The sequence below is a fragment of the Salvelinus sp. IW2-2015 genome, linkage group LG16 (genome assembly GCF_002910315.2).
Source record: "Salvelinus sp. IW2-2015 linkage group LG16, ASM291031v2, whole genome shotgun sequence".
In the NCBI taxonomy this organism is placed as follows: Eukaryota; Metazoa; Chordata; class Actinopteri; order Salmoniformes; family Salmonidae; genus Salvelinus; species Salvelinus sp. IW2-2015.
The window spans coordinates 21976573-21992598 of NC_036856.1; the positions used below are offsets into that span (position 1 = coordinate 21976573).

The 16026-nt window shown below is 43.5% G+C and overlaps 1 protein-coding gene across 2 annotated transcripts in view; it reads left to right on the forward strand.

Moving 5' to 3' along the window:
* Positions 1–16026, forward strand: part of LOC111975853 (inactive N-acetylated-alpha-linked acidic dipeptidase-like protein 2) — a 310771-nt gene that overhangs the window by 266751 nt on the left and 27994 nt on the right. For both annotated transcript variants that reach the window (XM_024004505.2, XM_070447599.1), the window contains one exon: positions 12086–12175. In XM_024004505.2, the coding sequence (XP_023860273.1) occupies positions 12086–12175 (90 nt within the window). The remainder of the gene's footprint in view (positions 1–12085; positions 12176–16026) is intronic.

A 16026-nucleotide genomic window follows, 5' to 3' on the forward strand; every position in this document is an offset into this window, starting at 1 on the left:
ACGTGGAGGAGGCCGTAGGAGGGCAACAACCCAGCAGCAGGACACTACCTCCGCCTTTGTGCAAGAAGGAGCAGAAGGAGCACTGCCAGAGCCCTGCAAAATGACCTCCAGCAGGCCACAAATGTGCATGTGTCTGCTCAAACGGTCAGAAACAGACTCCATGAGGGTGGTATGAGGGCCCGACGTCCACAGGTGGGGGTTGTGCTTACAGCCCAACACCGTGCAGGACGTTTGGCATTTGCCAGAGAACACCAAGATTGGCAAATTCGCCACTGGCGCCCTGTGCTCTTCACAGATGAGCAGGTTCACACTGAGCACATGTGACAGACGTGACAGTCTGGAGACGCCGTGGAGAACGTTCTGCTGCCTGCAACATCCTCCAGCATGACCGGTTTGGCGGTGGGTCAGTCATGGTGTGGGGTGGCATTTCTTTGGGGGGCCACACAGCCCTCCATGGGCTCGCCAGAGGTAGCCTGACTGCCATTAGMTACCGAGATGAGATCCTCAGACCCCTTGTGCTGGTGCGGTTGGCCCTGGGTTCCTCCTAATGCAAGACAATGCTAGACCTCATGTGGCAGGAGTGTGTCAGCAGTTCCTGCAAGAGGAAGGCATTGATGCTATGGACTGGCCCGCCCGTTCCCCAGACCTGAATCCAATTGAGCACATCTGGGACATCATGTCTCGCTCCATCCACCAACGCGACGTTGCACCACAGACTGTCCAGGAGTTGGCGGATGCTTTAATCCAGGTCTGGGAGGAGATCCCTCAGGAGACCATCCGCCACCTCATCATGAGCATGCCCAGGCGTTGTAGGGAGGTCATACAGGCACGCGGAGGCCACACACACTACTGAGCCTCATTTTGACTTGTTTTAAGGACATTACATCAAAGTTGGAACAGCCTGTAGTGTGGTTTTCCACTTTAATTTTGAGTGTGACTCCAAATCCAGACCTCCATGGGTTGATCAATTTTATTTCCATTGATAATTTCTGTGTGATTTTGTTGTCAGCACATTCAACTATGTAAAGAAAAAAGTATTTAATAAGAATAGTTAATTCATTCAGATCTTGGATGTGTTATTTTAGTGTTCCCTTTATTTTTTTGAGCAGTGTATTTAAAGTCTAGCCAACTTGGATCTATTTGCTAGCTAACAAGGTCTAACAGTTGAATTGTTATGAACACACCCTTCTGTCTCRAACTGTTTGAACAGCATGTTAGCCTGTCCACTTTGTACAGATGTTGAAATCAAGTGGCCTACCTTATTTCTCAGAATGAGTTGCCAATTCCTTATATAATAGTTTTTTATGATTATTGCACATTTTATAAAACACAGACTAGACCGCTAGTATAAAAGTGTGTGGCTACAATGCTGCTAGCAGTACGTGTGACAAACTGAGCATTCATTTTCCAGAATCAATGTTCATTGATACTCCCATTTTAGCAGGGTCTGGTCGTCTCACAATTTGAAGAGTTGAGACAAAGGGTATTCATTTTATTTTATTTAACTTTTATTTAACTAGGCAAGTCAGTATATTAGTCAGGGTATAGAAAACTAAACATAAAAAAAAACGTTATTCTTGCGATAAAGGCATTTGGAATATCGTGCTAAAACATACGTTTGAATTAATCAAATTACTTTGATATATCGCCCAACCCTAGTACACACACACACACACACACACACACACACACTGGCCTGAACATCTGGCTGAGTGGAGGTGCTACCAGTCTGCTAATCGCTGTGGCGTGTGTTTGTTCTCCGAAGGGCTCAGGATGACCCAGGCGAGTGCTGTTCCTATTGGAACTCCCACTAGTCTGAACCTCACCACGGGGTACTCATCTGAACTCTTCTCTCTCTCCTCCATCTTGCTGTTGAGATGTCAGTGTTTCCTTGCAAATACTCTACCCTCCACCTAGTCACAGATATGATGCATTCATTCATATACTGTAGAATGCATGCCAATAGAACCATGTAGATGTGTGATGCTGGAGCTACTGAAGTAACCTTTAAATAAACATGGAGGGAGGCAGCAAAGCCATTCTCAGAGGAGAGTTGAGGAAGATGGGTCTTGGCATGCCTCACTACTCCAACAGGACAGACAGGCCCTCAGACTGACAGTCAGTCACATTCCCCAGACAGACTGCAGTACAGTCTGACACTAAGACTTTCTCATCTCCTGCACACCCAGTGACACCCAGTGGCAATCTCTTTTTCAGAGGGAGCCAGCTGAGTTCTCATCAAATCAAACCCAGCTCAGTGGGAGCCCTGGCTGAGTCGAAATGAACACAGCACCAGCAGACCTACTCTATTGATTCAGAGGCTCTTTCTGAGTCTCTCTCTGAGTCAGTGTAAAACAGCATCAAGGCAGGCAGGCAGCACCCCTCCTTCCCTCCGCTGTGTCTCCACTCTGCCCAGGCTTCCTTGGGACCGATCAGAAAGTGGGCGCTGAAGGGGAGTGTGTGTGTGTGAGGGGATAGAGAGATCATTAACTCAGGTCAGCTTGGCTCTTCTGCCTAATCACCAGTTAACACTTTCCAGGCCTGTATGGAACAGTGTGTGGGCAGGGAGCTCCTCGCAGCAGGGGCCTGGCTGCTCTATGAGCCAGTAGACACATGGAGCGTCAGAACAAAACCTGGCTCAATGGATGTCGATGTACTGTAGAAGTGTCAACACATGAAGATGAACTCCTCAAAATGATTTTTCTTTGGCATTGGTTTCATGGTTGTATAAATTGGAATGTACACCACAAGTGTTAAGAATCTGTGCAAATGACTGTACAGATGACTGTGGATGATTACTGATCCGTGGTGGATTTTAATCATCATGTTACCATGTTCCATAGCTCCCCTGTCTCTGCGTTGTGGCGCACGTTTTGTAATCTCTGTGTGACAATGTCACAGTGTCACAGCCTACTTTGTACTGTGTGTCAAAGGTTTAACAAGCATTTGCTTCAGTTAATGTGACTGTGTGTTTTTGTTTCCAAACACAACACAACAGCCTGTGTAAGACTTTAAAGTATAAAAATGTATTTATTGTAGTTGGTGCTTGTTTTCCTTGCCAAGGACATCCTCATGCTGAAAATCAAAGGCTACCAAGTGCTTCCAAAGTGTTTTAACACCCCCTTCAATAACCTAGAGGAGTTTTAATATCAAACCACTGCTTATCCAATGGTATTTATTTGGTCCCTCTGTTGCAGAGAGAACATAGTATAAGCCCTTAGGTCTGCATTGATTATCAATTACTTTATCTTGAGTCTACCATAAATACAGAATAATTTGATATAATGATCTTTCCTCTGAATTACGACTGCAATCCTCAATTAACTTTTTAAAACTTATTTTGGATAACATAACCTCCCATTAACTTTAGTCACTAAGGCGAATCAGTATCTCTCCTCAGGGATTCTACTAAAGCAATAAGTTGTCCTCTATGAGAGTCAGTGTTTTGGAAGATTATCAGGAACAGCAATTGTAAACCCTCCATTAAACAAGCAAAGGCCTACTGAATCAACTGTACTGTTTTCATATCAAAGCTCATATTATGAGCATTACTTGCAGAACATCTTTGCTCTATTCGTATTACCCATTAAATGGAGTTAAAAAATTCAAAAAATCTTTGCAGGGTTCAGTACCTATTGCTCCAGCCCAAAATAAAATAATGAAGGAATCAATGAAAATGCAGCTGGAGTGGAAATAACTTGACAATGCTGCTTTTTGTCTCCTTTTCCTCAGGCGAAAAGGTTCACCTCTTTTTATGTGGCTGGCACTGTCCTTATGGAATCCTTATTTCACTTGAACTCACTACATTAACTTTTACTCTGTAGTTCCCGGTTGATTAAGTTAGTGATATCTGCATGAAACGACAGCTGATCCCACTCTCCTCCCCTGCCTCGCCACACCTCTGATTATTTCCCTCTCTTTGTGGATGAATATTCATGTATTGTTGTTGCCAACAATAGACCATTCCCAGCTAGCACATTTGGTTCCTTGGAAGTTGTGGGAACGTATGTTTTTGTTTTCCCTTTGAAGCCATCCTGACTGGTAAAACAGAACAGTTTTTAAACGTTCTGAGYACAGAAGTGAACATTTTACCTGTTTTGGGAATGTACATTTTTAGGTTTCAGGGAGGTTCTGAGAATGTTTAACTATGGTTCCCTGAAAGTTTTCCTAGGAGGTTTTATTAATGTTCTGAGAAGGAAGGTATTTAAATAACATGTTCTCAGAATGTTTTCATTGTGGCATGGCATCAGTGAGATTCAAACCTATGATCTTCTGTTCTCTATCCATGGAATTAGTCCACTGCGCCACCAGGATGGAGCTAGCATGCCATGTTTTCTTTACTCATACAAAGCTGGTCATTTTAGTCAATTTAAACAGACCCCATTTCAAAGGAAACATTTCAAGCATCTTTTACATTTTTATTTAGCCTTTATTTAACTAGGCAAGTCGGCTAAGAACAAATTCTTATTTACAATGACGGCCTACCAAAAGGCAAAAGTCCTCCTGCAGGGACGGGGGCTGGGATAAAAAAWWTTATAATAATACAATAAAAATATAGGACAAAATATTCATCACAACAAGAGAGACAACACAACACTATATAAAGAGAGACCTAAGACAACAACAACAGCATGGCAGCAACACATGACAACACAGCATGGTAGCAACACAACATGACAACAACATGGTAGAAACACAACATGGCAGCAGCACAACATTGTAGCRMCACAAAACATGGTACTAACATTATTGGGCACAGACAACAGCACAAAGGGCAAGAAGGTAGAGACAACAATACATCACACAAAGCAGCCACAACTGTCAGTAAAAGTGTCCATGATTGAGTCTTTGAATGAAGAGATTGAGATTAAACTGTCCAGTTTGAGTGTTTGTTGCAGCTCYTTCCAGTCGCTAGCTGCAGCGAACGGAAAAGACGAGCAACCCAGGGATGTGTGTGCTTTGGGAACCTTTAACAGAATGTGACTGGCAGAACGGGTGATGTACAGTATGTGGAGGATGAGGGCTGCAGTAAATATCTCAGAGTGAGGCCTAAGAGGGTTTTATAAATAAGCATCAACCAGTGGGTCTTGCGATGAGTATACCAGTTTACAGAGGAGTGCAGTGATGTGGCAAATCTGATGGTCAAATGGTAAAGAGCATCTAGCCGCTCGAGAGCACCCTTACCTGCCGATCTATAAATTACGTTTCCGTAAACTTGCATGGGTAGGATGGTCATCTGAATCAGGGTTAGTTTGGCAGCTGGGGTGAAAGAGGAGTGATTATGATAAATCTAGACTTGGTTTCCTCTAACTTTAGCCTGCAGCGTTGATACCCTCACCACCCTCACCCAGGTGGTGAGGGTAGGAAACAACATCTCCACCCCGCTGATCCTCAACACTGGGGCCCCACAAGGGTGCGTTCTCAGCCCTCTCCTGTACTCCTTGTTTACCCATGACTGTGTGGCCATGCACGCCTCCAACTCAATCATCAAGCTTGCAGACGACACTCAGTGGTAGGCTTGATTACCAACAATGACGAGACGGCCTACAGGGAGGAGGTGAGGGCCCTCGGAGTGTGGTGTCAGGAAAATAACCTCACACTCAACGTCAACAAAACAAAGGAGATGATCGTGGACTTCAGGAAACAGCAGAGCGAGCACCCCCCTATCCACATCAACGGGACAGTAGTGGAGAAGGTGGAAAGTTCCTCGACGTACACATCGCGGACAAACTGAAATGGTCCACCGACACAGACAGCATGGTGAAGAAGGCGCAACAGCGCCTCTTCAACCTCAAGAGGTTGAAGAAATTTGGCTTGTCACCGAAAACACTCACAAACTTTTACAGATGGACAATCGAAAGCGTCCTGTCGGGCTGTATCACCGCCTGGTACGGCAACTGCTCCACTCACAACGGCAAGGCTCTCCAGAGGGTAGTGAGGTCTGCACAATGCATCACCGGGGGCAAACTACCTGTCCTCCAGGACACCTACACCACCCAATGTCACAGGAAGGCCAAAAAGATCATCAAGGACAACAACCACCCGATCCACTGCCTGTTCACCCCGCTATCATCCAGAAGGCGAGGTCAGTACAGGTGCATCAAAGCTGAAAAACAGCTTCTATCTCAAGCTCATCAGTCTGTTAAACAGCCATCACTAACATTGGGTGTCTGCTGCCAACATACTGACTCAAATCTCTAGCCACTTTAATAATTAAAAATTGGATGTAATAAATGTATCACTAGTCACTTTAAATAATGCTACTTTATATAATGTTTACATACCCTACATTACTCATCTCATATGTATATACTGTACTCTATACCATCTACTGCATCTTGCCTATGCTGCATGGCCATCGCTCATCCATATATTTATATGTACATATTCTTATTCATTCCTTCACACTTGTGTGTATAAGGTAGTTGTTGTGAAATTGTTAGATTACTTGTTAGATATTACTGCATGGTCGGAACTAGAAGCAGAAGCAAGCATTTCGCTACACTCGCATTAACATCTGCTAACCATGTGTATGTGACCAATAAAATTTGATTTGATTTGAAAGAAGGACATACTAGCCATACTCCCAAGTACTTGTATGAGGTGACTACCTCAAGCTCTAAACCCTCAGAGGTAGTAATAACACCTGTGGGAGGAGGGGCATTCTTACCAAACCACATGACCTTTGTTTTGGAGGTGTTCAGAACAAGGTAAAGGGTAGAGAAAGCTTGTTGGACACTAAGAAAGCTTTGTTGTAGAGCTTTTAACACAAAATCCGGGGAGGGGCCAGCTGAGTATAAGACTGTGTCATCTGCATATAAATGGATGAGAGAGCTTCCTACTGCCTGAGCTATGTTGTTGATGTAAATTGAGAAGAGCGTGGGGCCTAGGATCGAGCCTTGGGGTACACCCTTGGTGACAGACAGTGGCTGAGACAGCAGATGTTCTGTCTTTATACACTGCACTCTTTGAGAGAGGTAGTTAGAAAACCAGGCCAAAGACCCCTCAGCGACACCAATACTCCTTAGCCGGCCCACAAGAATGGAATGGTCTACCGTATCAAAAGCTTTGGCCAAGTCAATAAAAATAGCAGCACAACATTGCTGAGAATCAAGGACAATGGTCACATCATTGAGGACCTTTAAGGTTGCAGTGACACATTCATAACCTGAGCGGAAAGCAGATTGCTTACCAGAGGGAATACTATAGATATCAAGAAAGCCAGACAGTTGATTATTGACACGTTTTTCCACCACTTTAATAAACAGGGCAAAATAGAAATAGGCCTATAACAGTTAGTTATAACAGTTAGCACTCATTAAGATCAGGTGTGGCCAATTAGTGGGCGTGGACCACACACTTGAACACACTTAACAAGATAGAGGATAAAGAGAGTTTTGTTGATTGTCACGATTGTTTGTAGAATTAAAGGACCAAGGCGCAGCGTGCGTAGAGTTCCACATGTTTAATAAATGAAACTCACCAAAACAATACAGAACAAAACGAAACGTGAAGTCAAATGCAGTGCTCACTGGCAACTACACACAAATTATCAAGATCTGACAAAAAACCCAGTGGGAAAAGGTTGCCTAAATATGATCGCCAATCAGAGACAACGATAAGCCTCTGATTGGGAACCATACCAGGCCAACATAAACATATAATAACCTAGATAACCCACCCTAGTCACACCCCGACCTAACCAACATAGAGAATAAAAGGCTCTCTATGGTCAGGGAGTGACATTGATGCTGAGAATGGAATGTATTTTAAATAACATTCTTAGAACGGTCTCAAAAGTTTTCTTGATTTTTGGGGGGGAAAGTTTTCTTACTGTTCTCAGAACAATTTGAGAACATGACTTTAAATTGAACCATGAGGAAACGTGTAGGAAACGTTATGCTGAAGTACTGAAATTCCAAAGAAGAACACTGTTTCTTAACATTCTCTGAACTATTTGATAATATTCTCAATGTCAAACCAGTTGGAGAACATTCCTCAAACATTATCAAAATTGAAATGAAATGTAACCATGTTTGAACTTTTAGGAAACGTTCTGTTAAAGTAGTGAATTAAAAGTAATGAAATACCAAGAAAATAACGTTTTTTGTCAAGTTCCTTAAATGTGCTGAGAACGTTCCAAAGCAAATCAACTACCCTGCACCATTCCCAGAAAGTTGTGAAAGGTTTTACTGTATACAAAATAACCATAGGACAACCACACTCTCACAACTCTTAAATATATGTTTCTCAGAATGTTATGTGCTAGCTGGGTCAGTTCTGGAGGCTGGGAAATGCTCTGGAATTTGGTTCCATGTTTGCCATGGCGCTGTGAGGTCGCCTAGGCAGAGAGCTCTGGATATATTATACAGATTTTCTGTATTTTTAAGTCGTTTCAATTGCATTTTTCAATTAACTTTTTGTTTGTGTTAACTTAATGAGGGTTGATCTGACATTTCTGGTGATAAACCATAGAGTTGCAGGCCTGATGACGGCAAGTATGTTTATTTGGCTTGGCTAGCTAGGTAGCTAGTTAGCTGGCTAATGGTATTTGAATGATGCATTCACATCACCTTCAGTTTGTTTCACCTGTCCCGGTTCCTGGAAGGATGTGAGGGAATGGCAGCCTCGCAGGGGACACTTCCAGACTACTATCGAGGTGTGGTGGTGTTTTCTGGCGCTTTTACAGTCGCCGAAGCAACTCCCAGGTGGAGGATACACCTTGACAGTGGATGATCCAGCCTACTTACGGAGGAGGTGGAGAGGACGTGCCTGATGAAGAGCTCCTGTCTAACAGTAGGCCTATTTGACTGACATTTCTCCCTGCCTGTCTATCACCGATGCTCCCGCCGCTCAAGCTACTGCTACTGACTGCCTTTCTGAATGCCTAAAGGCATCTGAAGCTGTAGAAGACCATCAGCCATGAAGTGACAGATCCCTACATTTGTTTTGGTTTTCAACATGACTTTGAGATTCTTGTTTGTAATGAAAAGCACTATATCAAATAAATGTATTATTATTATTATTTAATGATGTTGCACTAAACAGCTCAAAGCACTCCCAGCCAGAGTATCCCACACGTCAAAGCCTGGGGCTATTGGGGAGGATGATCTACATCACACGAGGTTGGTGGCACCTGAATTGGGGAGGACGGGCTCGTGGTAATGGCTGGAGCGGAATTAGTGGAATGGTATCAAATACATAAAAGAATGGTTTCCATGTGTTTGATACCATTCCATTTGCTCCATTCCAGACATTATTATGAGCCTTCCTCCCTTCAGCAGCCTCCTGTAACCTACATCTTCACGCTGATTACTCCGTTCAAAGCTTCATTTTCCAGCTTACATAAACAATGTGTGTTCTCTCTCTACTCTCCACCACCGAATATAGTGAAAACCACCGTAGTAAGTATTGACATTAGAATTAAATCACAATGGATTAGCTAATTTCCGAGAAACAGCTGCCTGTGTTACAGTAGCTGCCTAGTTAGTGCAGTGTCTTTAGCTAGCTAGCTTCATTGTGCTAGCTTCATTGTGCTAGCTTGCGAATAGGCTAACGTTAGCTAACTAAACATTTGGCTATTGGCTGGCACTGGCAGTATGGGATTATAGAGAGTGAATTCAATTGTTTATTCGTCGTCTTGCTAGGTAGTTATCTAGCTGTGGCCTGCTTGCTAGTATCAACAAGGGCTATCAACAAAATAGCAGCATTAGCGCATATAGCTTGGAATCTAGACCAAAAGCAATATGCACGGATATGCATTTCCAAACAACGCTACTTCCACCTTCTGGTTTGGAGTATTTTAACAAGGCTGAGTGGCTGACAACTTCCAAAGTCTTTTCTCTGTGAACACAAAAGAGATTGACTGCTGACACTCTGTTCAGAGGTGCTAAGTACTGTCGGTAGGCAAACGTTTAACAATCCTACCATTTGTGTCTGAGCTTTAAACAGAACTCAGTGACCCCCTTGTGGTACGGTCAGGACAGAAGCCAACAGTCTTGTTGCTCTTGATTCTCATCCTATCCTCCAGCCCTCCTGCTAGTTTTGTGTTTGTTTTCTGGGGGGATTAAGAGCGGGAGTTGCCCAACAGAACTACAGTCATCAGCAAAACAGGAGATCAACCACTTGACTCTAGTGCCTCCATCCGCCCACCCTGCTCCCCCTCCTGCGTTTACCTTACTCCCACCAGTTGGCAGGCAGGATCCTACTAACAGGCCTGGCAGGGAACACTCACCCCATTCCACAGGGAATTGTGACACCTAGTACACCTACAATTGGGTTACCCGGGGACACGCAATCTGCTCGTTTCAAGCGTACATATTCAGGTTATTAACTACTCAAACAATGGTACAATTTGAATCTAGCCTTTGGTCCATACTCAGTGAACAGATTAGTATGATGCAGTGCTCTGTGTAGAAAATGATTGAAGTAACAATTAGACACACTGAGGATCAAAGCAGTGGATGGCCTTGTTGTCCATTCATTAGGCACCTTGCAGTATACCGCATATCACCTAACAATGTAAAAGGTACTTGATGGCTCCTAACAGATATAGGAAGTGTCCTGATGATAGTACTCCATAGGCCACTAGTGGTTAGAGCGTTGGACTAGTAACCGAAAGGTCTCAAGATCGAATCCCCGAGCTGACAAGGTTAAAAATCTGTCGTTCTGCCCCTGAACAAGGCAGCTAACCCACTGTTCCGAGGCCGTCATTGAAAATAAGAATTTGTTCTTAACTGACTTACATAGTAAAATAAAACTTTACGGAGAAACAGAAAGGACTTTAACTAAAGGAGACAGAAGTGTTGTCTTTAATGGCCATCGGTCTGAACATTTAATCCTTGTGCTCCTTTACTTCACCTACACAAAGTATCTGTTTTGGCACCCAAAGTATTTGTACAATGGCCTTTTAGGTGTATTTCCTAAATGTCTGATGAGTTTGTGTGCAAATATACTTGAATATCTGCACCTCCTCCTGTGTTGGGTTCTCTATGTAGCCCAGCCTATGTGTCACAACAGTGGGGGGCTGCTACTTCCATTATTTCTTTAATCTGTCAGTGAGGAGTAGCATGGCTGAGGAGGACAGAGCCACTTCAACTGTTAGCCTGGCTCTGCTCTGGCTGATGACTCATGTGTGACTCACCTTTTTCTCCCCAATAACCTGGGAATCCTGCCCTAGATGGCTGGGGCTGGAGACTGTGCTGTGTTTTATAATCCTCCACTATTGGCCACTTCCTCATGCTGCAAAGTGGTCTGAAATATTTAGATGTTTAATCAGAGCTGCTTGTGATGCTGTATGGAGAGGCTGAGGCTCTCTGTAAGGTATTATTTGAGTGCCACTTCTGAGCATGTGTCTGACAGCCGTACAAAAGACCTGACAGTGGCATGTCGCTGAAAAGGTTTGGTGTTGTTTTGGAATTAATGGCCTTGTGAATTGTAGTGCAACATAAGAGAAAAGACGTCTGCCTCAGATCATTGCAGCCGTGAAGGGAGATCTGTGGATGATGAAAGTGGTTTGCCGATTAGCATAGAATGGTCTCAGAATATTCTCAACCCTGTTTATGAGACAGTCACATAACAGGTAAATACCCTATGGCAGGGTCACCCAACTGGCGGCCCGCCTGCGGGACGAATTTAACCAGCAGGGTTTTTTATTTGGCCCCAATTATTTAAAAAATTGTTGGAGGGAACATAAAATACTGTAAAAACACCAGCAAATCAGCCCCAAGTCATTTACATTGTGGAAATCTGTTCCAAAGTATTCCCACACATAATAGAGAGATATATGTGATCCTATACAAATGTAAGCAAGGTTTGAAATTATGCTTTAGTCAAACATTATATCTGTTTGGGCTTCTTGCGGTCAATTTGCAGTCTACAACTTATTTGTAACTATGTTCCATCCCCCTGACCATCCGCTCAAGAAAACAATCAGCCCGCGGCTGAATCTAGTTGATGATCCCTGGCCTATAGTATGAAACTGAAGTTGTAGTATGAAGCTGTGAATATTTCAACCAAATCCAATAGCTGGATATCAACATCAATAATAGTATGATATTTGGCATGTTATTTTCTTTTCCCCCAGAAAAGCAGTTTTCTCTCTGAAGCCCTGTTTTCTGCAGAGTCAACAGAGACCTTGGATCCCCTCTTCAAATTCCATGAGACTATCGCTAAGGTAAGAGACCATCTCTCAACTGTCTTGAGGCACCGGTATCCTTACAAGGGCTTGGCAAATTAAAACAATTCATTCATTCATGGACTGGAGTGGAGTGGAGTAAGGAGCGGAGCTTAATTGAGACTGGCAGGTAGTGTGGATGTGGAATATGGTTTTAGAAGCCTTTTCATGTGTTGTCAGACCATTCTGTCTTTTTTAGCTCTCTAAGCCAAACCTTGAGGCAGTGGCTAGTTAGGAACAAACATTGATATACAGTGTGCATCCTGCTTACCGTTCAGCTCTTCATTTTAATGCAAAGAAGATATTAGGCTTAAGCCTGAATTGCTCTCCCGTCATGCTCACAGACTCTCATTCATCATCCCAAATGTGCCCACATTTCTGTCTCCAAAGTGTCAAACTGGTGTGCCGTTAGTATACTTCAATAGTACTGTAATATGTGGACATTTTTCTTCTGTTTCCCTTCCATCCTTTTCTTCGGAACAAATTTCATATTTGTTAGAACAAGATAAAAAATAAAWWAAAAATTGCAGTTTCCAGCTACTATAGTCATTTACAACATTAACAATGTCCACACTGTATTTCTGATCAATTTGATGTTATTTTAATGGACAAGAAATGTGAAATTTGAAATGCTCAAAAACAAGGACATTTCTATGTAACCCTAACATTTTGTACGGTAGTGTACACACACACACACACACATACACATACAAACAGACACACACAAAACAGCTTACCATCTTTAGCCTATGGGCAGACTGACAGTCATCCTGTGGACAGACTGAAGGTCAGACCTCTGTGTGACCCGACCCCCCTTGTTGTCGCCTCCGGCCAATCTTCATATGAAGGACTTTGTATCAGTGTCTGTCTCTAAAGTTGTTTACTTGTGTGTGTGTGTGTGTGTGTGTGTGTGTGTGTGTGTGTGTGGTGTGTTTGTGTGTGTGTGTGTGTGTTTGTGTGTGTTGGTGTGTGTGTGTGTGTGTGTGGATGTGTGTTGTCTAAAGAATGAGTGACCCAATGTAGTGGCGTGTGCTTATTTAAAAGCCAGCACTCAGTCGGCACGTCTTGGCCAGACGCTGATTGCTCAGCTAAAGGCTGGCTCCTGACAGCTTATTTTTCTCCCTACCTGTTCTTTGTCTTCAGGAGACAGTGGCTGGTTGGAAGCAGAAAAAAGCCAAGCTTTTATACACATTTTTGTCTCCAGCGAGAAGGCACAAATATGGACGGCAGAAAGAAATATGGCTGTCGTTAGAGCTCCTCATCACAGCCTGGAGATAATGTAATGTGCCACACGTTGTTTGTGTGAAGTGTAAGAGCTAAGGAAAAGAAAAAGCAATGACATAAAACATCAGCAATAGTAGTACAATGGCAAGTGATAAAGGGGGTAGTGAAAATGAAAAGAGGCAGTCCAAGATGTTATTCTCAAATTTAAATATGAATTCATGGTGAATGTTGAGCATTATTTTAACTCCAATGTAAATTGGTCGTTGGGACTATTTGAGTGCAAATTGGCTGTGATTTATAATTCCGAGGACGAGGTTGGAGATATATCATATGTCAAAATATATTTTTCAGCTTTATGGCGAAGGTTGAGAAACTTTACTGAATAATAAAGAGAAAAGATCTCTCCCGCTGGTGATTGTGACACCACACACACACAGTACAGCCACAGTGGTGTCAGAAAAACTTTGGAGAGGCAAGATTGTCTTATCAGGGGACTTCTTCCGATTTCGGGGGATTACACAGTATGATACACAGCTGCCGGATCCACACAGCCACAGAAAAGAAATCAAAACATCTCTGTGAAAACTGCCAGGCCTTATCCTTAACCACAAAGAAAATTGTTCTATGAGAGGAATCCCATAAGAGGAATGGGATCTTTCCCCACCAAATGTGTCACWATAATCATTATTGTGATGTGGCCACTGTTTCTCCATCTGTGAAATATATGTCATGCTTTGTTTAGGAACATGTTTAGTCATGGGGACATACAGTGTCATGAAGAAGTAAACTGCCAGGCCACCATCACACTACCACCACCACCATGCTTGACTGTTGGTATGAGGTTATTACTGTGGAATGCAGTGTTTGGTTTTAGCCAGACATAATGGGACCCATCTTGTCCAAAAAGTTGACTTAAGTTTGCAAAAAAGCCCCTGGAAGCACCTGGATGATCAGCAAGTTTCTTGGAAGAATGTGCTATGGACATATGAGTCAAAGTATAACTTGTTGGACTACATGGGTCCCATTATGTCTGGCGAAAACTAAACACTGCATTCCACAGTAAGAACCTCATACCAACAGTCAAGCATGGTGGTGGTAGTGTGATGGTTTGGGGATGCTTTGCTGCTTCAGGACCTAGACGACTTGCATTAATAGAAGGAACCATGAATTCTGCTCTGTATCAGAGAATTCTACAGGAGAATGTCAGGCCATCCGGGTCATGGGTCATGCAGCAAGACAATGATCCAAAACACACAATTAAGTCTACATAAAAATGGCTAAAAAGCAACAAATCTAATCCCAATTGATATGTTGTGACAGGATTTGCTTTAAAACCCACAAATATTGCTGAGTTAAAGCAATTCTGCAAGCAAGAGTGGGCGAAAATTCCTATACACCCATGTGAGAGACTGATCAACAACTACAGGAAGCATTTGGCTGCAGTCATTGCAGGTAAAGGTGGCAGAAGCAGTTACGGAGCGCAAGGGGGCAATTTACTTTTTCCAAAACATTTCTGCAGCATTGAAGGTCCAAGAACACAGTGTCCTCCATCATTCTTAAATGGAAGAAGTTTGGAACCACCAAGACTCTTCCTAGAGCTGGCCACTTGGCCAAACTGAGCAATCGGGGGAGAAGGGCCTTGGTCAGGGAGGTGACCAAGAACCCGATGGTCACTCTGACAGAGCTCCAGAGTTCCCCTGTGGAGATTGGAGAACCTTCCGGAAGGACAACCATCTCCGCAGCACTCCACCAATCAGGCCTTTATGGTAGAGCGGCCAGACGGAAGCCAATCCTCAGTAAAAGGCACATGACAGCCCACTTGGAGATTTCCAAAAGGCACCTAAAGGACTCTGACCATGACAAACAAGATTCTCTGGTCTGATGAAACCAAGATTGAGCTCTTTGGCCTGAATGCCAGCGTCACGTCTGGAAGAACCCTGGCACTATCCCTACGGTGAAGCATGGTGGTGGCGGCATCATGCTGTGGGGATGTTTTTCAGCGGGAGGGACTGTGAGACTAGTCAAGATCGAGGGAAAGATGAACGGAGCAAAGTACAGGGAGATCCTTGACGAAAACCTGCTCCAGAGCGCTCAGGACCTCAGACTGGGGCGAAGGTTCACCTTCCAACAGGGCAACGACCCTAAGCACATAACGCAGGAGTGGCTTCGGGACAAGTCTCTGAATGTCCTTGAGTGGCCCAGCCAGAGCCCAGACTTGAACCCGATCGAGCATCTCTGGAGAGACCTGAAAATAGCTGTGCAGCGAAGTTCCCCATCCAACCTGACAGAGCTTGAGAGGATCTGCAGAGAAGAATAGGAGAAACACCCCAAATACAGGTGTGCCAAACTTGTAGCGTCATACCCAAGAAGAATCAAGGCTGTAATCGCTGCCAAAGGGGCTTTAAAGTACTGCGTAAAGGGTCTGAATATTTCTGTAAATGTGATATCAGTTTTTTACCTTTTTAATACATTTGCAAAAATGTCTAAAAACCTATTTTTGCTTTGTCAATATGGGGTATTGTATGTAGATTGACGGGGGGGGGGGGCAATTTAATCAATTTTAGAATAAGGCTGTAACGTTACAAAATGTGTTAAGTCATAATACTATTCACACCCCTTGACAGTGC